The sequence below is a fragment of the Euphorbia lathyris genome, chromosome 9 (assembly GCF_963576675.1).
Source record: "Euphorbia lathyris chromosome 9, ddEupLath1.1, whole genome shotgun sequence".
In the NCBI taxonomy this organism is placed as follows: domain Eukaryota; kingdom Viridiplantae; phylum Streptophyta; class Magnoliopsida; order Malpighiales; family Euphorbiaceae; genus Euphorbia; species Euphorbia lathyris.
This window is the reverse complement of record NC_088918.1, coordinates 70,171,771-70,182,503: the sequence shown is the minus strand read 5'-3', so window position 1 is coordinate 70,182,503 and position 10,733 is coordinate 70,171,771. Positions and strand designations below refer to the sequence as shown.

General features: G+C 38.7%; 1 protein-coding gene across 1 annotated transcript; it reads left to right on the top strand.

Annotated features, from left to right (window-relative positions):
* Positions 1-6,862: 6,862 nt before the first annotated feature.
* Positions 6,863-10,552, top strand: LOC136206120 (probable arabinosyltransferase ARAD1). Its single transcript, XM_065997047.1, has 3 exons — positions 6,863-7,829; positions 8,220-8,588; positions 9,988-10,552. The coding sequence occupies exons 1-3, from the start codon at positions 6,969-6,971 to the stop codon at positions 10,174-10,176; spliced, it is 1,419 nt and encodes a 472-aa protein (XP_065853119.1). The 5' UTR covers positions 6,863-6,968; the 3' UTR covers positions 10,177-10,552.
* The last annotated feature ends 181 nt before the right edge of the window (positions 10,553-10,733 follow it).

Genomic DNA, 10,733 nt, shown 5'->3' with positions numbered 1-10,733 from the left:
AAGCTCCTAATGCGATAAGGAACTTTTAAGGCCTAAATATTCTTCCAAGAGATAGAAGGAGGGATATCCAAGTTAGGACTGAAAGCTTCAATAGCAGATTTGCAGGAATAAGTACCATTGTTTGTAAAGGACCAACAGTGACTATCCCCATCCTCCTCTTTACAACTAACTTTAACTCCACGAATTTTCAGGAGCATTTCCAGATTAAGGTAAGATTCAAATCTCGACCAAACCCAATCTCCCTCCGAGTCCACCACATCAGCGATACTCCAATTTCGGATCTCCAGAGGCAAAGGAGAATTACACACTTCATATAAAGGGGTCTTATCGAGCCAGGTATCATTCCAGAAACTAATAGATCTGCCATTGCCCACCGACCAACCAATCCCAGAGCAGAACTCCGAAAAAACAGCGTTAACCCCTTTCCATAAGAAAGAACAATTAGGAGCTCTCTCTTTTGGGCCCCCGAAAATCTTATCATTTTTGTACTTCCCGCACAATAATCGAACCCAAAGAGCGTCCGGATTCTGCCACATCCTCCAAAGAAGCTTCATTAAAAGCACTTTATTATTATCCTTGGCTTGTCTGATCCCTAACTCACCCCTATTCTTAGATTGGCACACCTCTTTCTAGGGAACCAGATGAATCTTTTTCCCATCTTCCGAATCCCCCCATAGGAACCGACGATTGATCTTATCAAGGCCATTCAGAACCGGCTCAGGCAACCTACAAGCTTGCATTAAATGATTCAGGGCAGCACCATTCACAGACTAGATCAAAGTAAGGCGACCCGCAAGGGAGAGGGTCTTAGCTTTCCAATTAGCACAATTCTTATTAGTCCTATCGAGGATATCCTTAAAAGAGGCTTTTGATACTCTATCACTAGGGCTGTAATCGAGCCGAGCTGAGCCGAGCTTTGGCATGTTCAAGCTCGGCTTGCTATAAAATTAACGAGCTCGAGCCCGAGCCGAGCTTGTTATAAAATTAACGAATTGAGCCCGAGCCGAGCTTTGGCTTGCTCAACGAGCTTGAACCGAGCTTCGAGCTTATTTCGAGCCCAAAATCCTCTTTTGGACTTAGTTCATTAAGAAAATTATCTAACCATGAATTGTTTGTGAGTAAATTGTTAATTATATTTGTGAAGTTTGCTCGTAAATAACTCTTTAATTGTGTACATAAACAAGCTCACAAGCAAAGTTCGTGAATAAATAAACAATATGCTTACAAATAGTTCGTCTATTACTCATTTATTATGTTTGTGAACGAACTCATCTAATAGCAAATGAAATAATATTAAGTTTAGATATTTGTGAACTAACACAAAACTATATAGTTTTCTACAAAACTAAAATTTGTTCATAAATGTTCTAATCGAGCCTGCTCGCGAGCTTTCGAGCCGAGCTTTGGCCTGCTCAAACTTGGCTCGTTTACGAACTAAGCTAGTAAATCGTGTTCACGAGCGGCTCGTTTACAAGTCGAGCCGAGCTTTTATCGAGTCGATCACCGAGCCGCTCATAAGCGGCTCTGTTCATTTACAGCCCTATCTATCACTATGGAGAGGAATCCCCAGATAGTTACCGAGAGATTTGGTTAGAGGAATACCAGAAATCTCACTCAATTTTTTACCAACCCTTGGGTCCATATTCTTATAGCATAACATTCTAGATTTTTGGATATTAATCTTTTGGCCTGAAGCAGAACAAAAGTTGGTCAGGATATCCATTATCACACTAATTTGATCCCCATTCCCTTCCACAAAGATCATAACATCATCGACAAAGAATAAATGGGTGATCGGGGGACAGAATCTATTAATGGTAACCGGATGAAGCCTTTCAGTGTTCACAGCATCTTGGATGAGATGAGATAACCTCTCCATAGCAATAACAAATAAGAACGGGCTCATAGGGTCCCCTTGACGGATGCCCCGGGAGGGAGTAAACTCCTCAGACAAACCCCCATTAATTAAAACTTGGAAAACAGGGGAAGCTTTCTTCAGATCCAGTTTTAGGGCCACAATGCCACGCTTACCCTTTTTGATCTTCATTGAATGGACCATCTCCTGAGCGATAACAATATTGTTCATCATTTGTCTCCCTGGGACAAAGCTGCCTTGATTTTGGCTAATAATAACAAGAAGGATACAACGAAGCCTATTAGCCACAATTTTGGTAATCACCTTGTAAAGAACATTACACAGACTAATAGGCCTCATTTGCAAGAAAGAAGACGGCTTATCCACTTTAGGAATCAGGACCAGAAGAGTTTTATTAACCATCCTAATCCTTCGATCCATTAAAAACCCCTTTGACGAAACCATAAATACCATCTTTTACAGTATCCCAGTGTCTATGGTAAAACCCGGCCGGAAGCCCATCAACCCCCGGAGCTTTAGTAGCTCCAATGTTGAACACTGCCTGACTAATCTCTTTCTGATCAATAGGGTGAAAAGCATCAATCATCTTATCCTCACCAACCATTGGAAACGTAGTCCTAGTACGAGCTATATCCAACTCCATCGGCTCCTCTTTAAATAAATCTTTATAGAAATTGATTGCCAAAAGACGGATTTCATCTTCCTCATAAACCCAATTCCCATTAGGGTCCTTGATAGCCTCAATTCGATTCCTGTCTCCTGATAACAGTGGAAAAATGGAAATACCTCGTATTCTGATCACCATCCTTAATCCAAGCTTTCCTCGATTTCTGAAACCAAAGCAACTCCTCTTGCCTCAGCACCGCTTCCAACTCATTCTGGAGAGACCTAAGAAGACTACTCAAACTATGATCAAATCTGGTCTCCAAGATACGTTGACTACCTTCCACCCTGCTCAGAATTTTCTGTTTCCTTCTAATAATGTGGCAAAAAATGTTTCTATTCCAACCCACCACATTCCTTCTAAAACTTCCGCAGCCATAAGCATATTGGACTGGGGTTTCCAATTATCATGAACAAAATTCTTGAACTCAGGATGAGATTCCCAAGCCACCAGATACCTAAAAGGTCTTATCCCTTTAGAACGAGGAGCTCTCATCAACCTAACTAATATCGGACAATGATCAGAATGACGGAAAGGAAGATTCAACACATATGCTTCAGGAAACCTACTCTGGGCCACAATGTTAGCATAAACTTTGTCTAAACGAACAAATGTATTATTACGTTTCCAAGTAAACTTATAACCCGCTACACCAAGATCAGACAGACCACAAAGATCCATATTCTGTTTATGATTGAGGCAGTGATTAATATAATGATTACCTCCCCTTATTTGATCACTCATAAGGGCAATATCATTAAAATCTCCAGCAATGAACCAGGCATCCATCATACCCGTGCTTAAAGAAAACAAAGCCTCCCATAGACGTTTACGATTAGCAAGGATAGGATCAGCATACACCATAGTGATAAAGAAGGGTTTATTACCAGGATAAGTAACTTTACTGTGAATAAATTGCTTATCCATCAACACGATATCAAACTGAACAAGATCCGGCTTCTAGAAAAGCCAAATCCCACCAGCCCGACCCGTGGCCTCCGACCTGACACACTTCCACCTTTTAAATAAACTAACCACCTCATCAGCTTTAACTCCACTAACTTTGGTTTCTAATAACGCAAAACAAGAAGGGTTAAACTGTTTAATTAAATCCTTTACATAGATGCAGGTCGCCTTGCTAGCCGCTCCTCTCACATTCTAAACAAACAGATCCATCAAGAGAGGACAGCAAACCCATGCCCGCCCAACTAAGCCAGGTATTTATTCGGGGCTCCTAAGAGCCTAGTGGAGGTACCTGTCGCCCCCCTTTTCTCCAAGGTACTAAAAGAATTTTGGAAATTCTTTTGACTACCCTTCAGTTTTTTCATTTTCATTTCATTAACCCCCATGGTTTTCCCATTTCTAGTCTCAATGCTGAGTTTAGAAAGACTAACCTCATTATTCCTCTCAGAAACTTGAGAAAAGTGAGTCTGAGAATAATCCTGATGATCATCTTTGGATTCAAACAAAGGGTTGACCGTCTCCATATTGTTATCAACGGGATCAACAGGCTCTAAGTCTGGCATTCCCAACTCTGTTTGCTCATCAATAGAATCCGGGTCTTGACCATCTTCCACAAGTAGAGCCCCAAACCTTGAACCAGAACAAACCTTCAAAGGATTGCCAGGTACAGCACGATCCTTTGGACTAGACATCTCCTTCATTCCATTATCCTTTTGGGGCAGACTTTGATTACTAATAATATCAGGAGGAAGATTGTGGGCCACTGGAGCACGTGTCCTCCTTCTCCCAGAATGCTTAGCAACCATCCAAGGACCAAAAAATTTCCCATCCCCCTGGATCCCCTCTTCCCTAACCAAAACGGCCTCTGCAACAACCTCGCTTTCCTTCTTCTTCCTAGGGCAACCTTCATAATTGTGCCCAAACATCCCACATTCATAACATATGTTATGGATACCTTCATACTCAATAAAGTAGATGGTATTTTGAAGATAGAATTTAGACAAGAGGGATTTTGCTAGGTCAATATCAATACAAACCCTAGCAAACTTGCCTCTTTCAGCTCCAATTGTAGTTTTGTCCACATGATGGACTTTCCCCACAAGCCCTGCAATCTTCTTAAGGAAGATTTCATTATAATACTCAATTGGGAGACCTGGGAATCTCACCCAAGTCAGAATCCTGTTAACTGAACAATCCCTTGGATTAAAATTAGGGACCCAAGGCTTAATGGCAAGAACATGGTTAGATATAATATATGGTCTCCCATTAATAACTGCTTCATAATCTTCGGCCTGTGTAAATTTAATTACATAATAATCATTTTCCAATTCAGTTATACTTATTTTCCCTTTCCTTGCCCACTGAGCACGAATTCTCTGTGCAAAATAATTAAAACCAATTTTTTTCCCTAGGACAGTCACAATTAAAGATAATTTCCATTTGGACCAAAGGGAACGTTTATCAGCAGACGATAAACGAATAACAGTACACAACGGGTCATCTTGCTCATCATCCTCTACATCTGAGTCTGAAAGAATCTCCTCCCATTCCTCATCCGCCATCCCTCCAATGATGGAATTCTCCTCCTCTACAATCCCCATAACGGTATCCTTCCATGATAATTTAAGGTTCCATGTATACAAGGATTTATTGAAAGCCTCTGCAGGAATTGTCGTTGCCTCGCCTGAAACGCCAGACGGCTCTATCCCGCCCTTCACATCAGATCTGCCCTCCCCGCCAATAGCCTCCCCTTCCGTTGCCGACGCCACCGGGTCCGCCTCCCTCGCCTTTCCCTTATTTCCGTTGGACAAGCCCGCATCGCACAACCCTCCCGGTGCCGGAATAGCGGCCGAATCAATCGTCGGGACAGCTGCCGAAACAGCTGATCCCGACCTCCTCTCCATACCGCCCCCATCGCCTCCCTCCATCTGACCGCCAAACCAAGCCGCCGCAGCCACCATCCCAGCCGCCTCACGACCCCCTTCCTCCTTTTGTCCGCCCAGCCGAGCCGACACAGCCCCTCACCCCATCCGCAACCCGCTCTCCTTCCTCCGACCGCCCCTCCCTAACCAGCGCCGGCCCGCCACCGGAACGGGATCTCTCCCTTCGCCTTTCGTAAGCCTTGTCACCAACCTTCTCTCTCGGCTTTTCTTTCATGATCTAGAAATATTTAGATTATATTTATTAATTTGTGTATTAAATTTTTTATTTTTATAATTTATTTATTAATTAATTTAAAATATATTAATATTAGACATTTTATGTAGTAACAGCAACAACTAATCATAATTTTAACAAACAGTTATAATTGATCAGCTAATAATAATAGCAACAATTATTAGCTAAATGTTGAATCAAATAAGCCCTCAATGATATAGCACAATTTTTAGATATTTTATGTTATTGTTGGGTTAGTAAGAAATCATTCAAAAGTTCGTTAATATCATGTTTGGGGATCATGTGATGTGTTTATAACAATATAGGAAGTTCAAGTCATGTATGCAAATAATAATTGTAATTTTATTATCTTTGTTAATAGAGGTGATTTGTAAAAACTTAATATAACAATAATTTTAAATATTTGTATCATTTCGTGCCATTTTTGGGTTAGCATGTCAACCCTGACCTAACTCAAAAAATTTTGTATCAATTTCGTGTCAACCAAAAAATGACACATTTGAAGAGAGTTAAAAATAAGGGGTGAGATAAGCTTTTAGTGACTCTTTAAATCACTTTGGTATGGAGGATAAACAGAGTGGTATAAGAAAATAAAATCAAAGGATCAATTATCGCATATTTGTTTTAGAGACAGAGAGATAAAGAAGATATAAGTTTCTCAACCCTTAAATCTTATACCTAGAAATGGTGATATAAAGGATGAGATAAGCTTTTACAATTTTAATAAAATGATTTTATCTTTCTTTTTTTTGAAGAATATCTTTCAAATCATGTTATGCAATTTAAGTAAGCGTAATATAGTAAAATATATTATTTTATCAATATTTATATTTCATTATCTTTGTATTTTATCATTATTCATATTCTAACATTTATTCTTATCGTTATTAAATACCAAAACCAAAACGCTCCCAGTGATTTCTTGTTTTTTTTCATTGATAATTTATTATTGAGTTTATTATTGTTGGTGATGATAAGTAGCAATCACTTATCAAATGAGTAAATCTGAATGCTAAAATTGTGTGTTTATCTCCAATAAAATTATGTCATTTGGTAGGTTAAAAATAAATTTATATTTCCAAAATATTAGGAGCAAATTTGTAAATTATCCAAATTAATAAAATACGATTAAAAAAAAAAAGAGTAAATAATGCATTGTCTTTTTCAAATTGAATATTGTGGTGGAGTGAATGGAAAAGCAGACATCGTAAAAATGAGGCGCCATCTATGAGCTCTCTCGGCGAGAGACTATAACCAGTGCGTATTCCCCTGCACCAGGCCACCGCAATGAGCGACCGTTTCTCCAAAATTAGACAACCTAAATCCCCAAAAACTAATGCAAATTCTTCAATGGCGCGAAAATCATCTCTTCTCAAACAATCCCTACTTTTCTTCGGTCTTTTCATCCTCGCCATCTACGCCGTCTTCAACACCTTCTTCAACCCCACCACCCCTTCCCCCACCTTACTTTCCGAACTTCCCTCTCGAGCCAATTTTGTCACCTTTTCCGGCCAAGTGAAGGGAAATTACGGAAATAAGGTCAAGATTTTCATGTATGATCTACCAAAAAAATTCACTACCGGCATTATCGAGCAACACGCGCTGGCGCGTGGCTCCAAAGACACGGCGAATGTTAAATACCCCGGTCACCAGCATATGGGGGAGTGGCACTTGTTTTCGGATCTGAACCGACCGGAACAAGATAGGATCGGTTCACCTGTAATCAAAGTTGACGATCCCGATGATGCTGACTTGTTTTATGTGCCGGTGTTTTCTTCTTTGAGCTTGATAGTGAATCCGATTCGGCCTCCCGGAGCTCAGCCTGTGTTCACTCAACATTATAGTGATGAGGAAATGCAGGAGCAGTTAGTTGAGTGGCTGGAGCAGCAGGAGTATTGGAAGAGAAACAATGGGAGAGACCATGTTATTATTGCTGGGGATCCGAATGCGTTGTATCGGATTATAGACCGTGTAAAGAATTCGATTCTGTTGTTATCTGATTTTGGCCGGGTTAGACCCGACCAAGGGTCGCTGGTGAAGGATGTGATCATACCTTATGCTCATAGGATTAATACTTATAATGGAGAAATCGGCGTTAAGGATCGGAAGACTCTCTTATTTTTCATGGGAAATCGATATAGAAAAGATGTGAGTTGCTCTTTTCTTCTTTCCTATTGTGATTATTGCTGAATATCTCATAATTATGGATTTTTTAGCTTCATTGATTGTCCTTTTATGCCTTTAGATTCTATGTTTTGGTTCTAATATGTAAGATTTATTTTAACAGTAAATATATGCCTATACCACATTTATCAAAATATTGCCATTGGTGATCACTCAATGCAATGAAATTTCTATGCTTAATCTCTTCATATATTGGGGTGCCTAGCTTATTGTAAAATACATTTGTCTTTGTTATATTGTATATTCTAGTAGAGTTCTCTTCATTGTTGTGTTTGGCTGACTTCTTCTCTGACATATATGTTTGAGGAGCTATTTCATGCTGCTCTGATATTTTCTCTGAATGCTTGCTTATAGGGAGGAAAAATTCGTGATTTGCTTTTCCAAATGCTTGAAAAAGAAGACGACGACGTTGTGATAAAACATGGAACACAATCTAGGGAGAATCGCCGTGCAGCTTCACATGGAATGCATGCATCCAAGTTTTGTTTGAATCCTGCTGGAGATACTCCTTCAGCTTGCAGACTTTTTGATTCTATTGTTAGCTTGTGTGTTCCCGTAATTGTCAGTGATAGCATCGAGTTGCCTTTTGAAGACATCATAGACTACAAAAGGATTGCAATATTCGTGGAGACAACAGCTTCTCTAAATCCAGGATATCTAGTTAAGATGCTGAGAAGAGTAACACCACAGAGGATTCTTGAATATCAGAAAGAGTTGAAAAAGGCAAGAATTATTTTGCTTCTATTGACAATCTTTTTAAGCTTTTATCTCTTTGCTTTTGGTTGAAATTGAAATCAATGCAGGAAACAAAAATATAATAGGGTAATGATTAGAATTTATTTTGTTAGTTTCATTCTTTCAGTGACAAAAGCTATGCTCTGAAATGTTTTTACCTAAACAAAAAGGAAAATGAATTTGCTAGTCTTTTTTGGCATATTTTTATTGTTTCTTTTCTTATGGTAGATCTAACAGCTTAACCGACAGTAAATTCTGTGTTGATTAAGAAAATAGCAATTGCTAATAGCCCATTTTATTCTTTGGTCCCATATTGTTTCGTTAAGCTCTTTTTTTCTTCCAATGGTGCCAAGCTGTTGTTATATTAGTATCCTGACATAGACTTGATTCCCACAGCTTTGATTAGAACTGCATTTATTTAACCCCTTTTAGGTCTTCTCGCAGAAGTAGACTTCATCCCCGACTTATTCACCAACTCCAAAGCCTCTACCATTCCCCAACATATCCTTCATGCAAGGATATTTATCCAAACCAGGCTTCACTTGAAATGTCTCTTCCCTCACCCTAAAATAGTCTGATCCTTCTCCACATCCGTAGATGAGTACATGCACTATAGTGATGAAAATGCACACAACCATTACCCTCATTCTCTTCCCTCACTCTAAAATAGTCTGATCCTTCTCCACCATCCTTAGATGACTACATGAACTATAGTGATGATAAAGCACACAACCTTCACCCTCATTTCTCTTCCATTGCTCTCTCCAGGTGAAGCGTACCTTACCGGCTTTCCCTGGAATCCCATTATCCACCATCATCATTGTCCAGAAAATCTCATTTTTCTCAAGCATTCTATCAAATACCTTTCTTGGAAACCTTTTTTTTTTTTTGTAAAGTACGGATTATTTTGGAAGGAATAAGACAAACATTCATGCGGTAGCAAGGAGAAGATGATCGTAATAGGTAGTATTTTCGTCCTATAGTCTTTATAAGCTTTTTTTACTATCCTCCTTTCCTTATGGACTATAATGCCCCTTGTGTTCGTGTGATTTTCTCTCAGAAATTATTGCTTGAGTGAGCCAGATTGACCATATTTTTCATCACAAGATTTAGAACTCCGATTATGATATGCATTTTTCATTATAAATTTGTTTGTTAGGTTATGTTTGGAATTTGCGTTTGGTTAATCATTATCTAACTTCCGGAAAAGAGCCTTAAGTAATATCATGCCTTGCAAGTTTATATATTAAATTTTTGAACCTTTAAGCTTTCTAAGGGATCCCCAGCCGCTTTGTTTCTATTGAAGTCATCTTTTGGCTGCTAGATTGCATATGATATAACATTCAGTGTTTAATTAAGATTTTCTGGTTTCAATTGTGTGGTTCAGGTCAGTCAGTATTTCGAATATGGTAATTCAAATGGAACTGTGAATGCAATATGGCATGAGGTTGCACAGAAGCTACCTCTTGTAAGATTAATGGTTAACCGTGACAAAAGGGTCGTCAGGACGGACTTAACTGAACCAGACTGTTCTTGTTTGTGTACTAATCAGACCGCACTTACTCAGACTTTATGATGCCAACTTCTCCTACTTTTTCTGAAGACGATACTTACGAAACCTGGTACAATCGACTCCATACATCTGGGGAAAAAAGCCTTTCCCTTTCTTCGGTTTTTGAAAACCAGTAACACTATCATATGGGTATTTATTCGGAGGCAAAACATACATAGTCCAAGTCTTTTGAGAATGTAGGTTTTGGCCATCAAATTGTGTCCCCTTTTGCATATTTTTGTTGTTGTACTCATAGTAGATTTAACTTTCTTACCTACATTTACCTTGTATGCTATGAAGCACAAAATTAGAGTTGTTCAAAATTCTAATAGTTATAAAATTCATTTGTATATACTAGAGAATAAATCATGTGGTATTATAATTAATTCTTTTTAATTGTTATCTTTTGTTATAATCTTTGATTATAAATTTTTTTTTGAAAGGTTGTAAAGTTTATTGGTTACTTAGTTTTTTTTTTTTTTTGATGATTTATTGGTTACCTAGTTATTTGTAGTTTTAAACGAATTGCTCAAAGCTTTTATTTAGCTCTATGGAACTTCTTTAGTATATACTGTAAAGGA

What these genes read in the sequence shown, in the direction of transcription:
- LOC136206120 (XM_065997047.1), top strand. Translation starts at nt 6,969, where the DNA reads ATGAGCGACCGTTTCTCCAAAATTAGACAACCTAAATCCCCAAAAACT. An exon ending in GAAATCGATATAGAAAAGAT is followed by an intron (nt 7,830 to 8,219) that starts GTGAGTTGCTCT and finishes GCTTGCTTATAG; the next exon opens with GGAGGAAAAATTCGTGATTT. An exon ending in ATCAGAAAGAGTTGAAAAAG is followed by an intron (nt 8,589 to 9,987) that starts GCAAGAATTATT and finishes TGTGTGGTTCAG; the next exon opens with GTCAGTCAGTATTTCGAATA.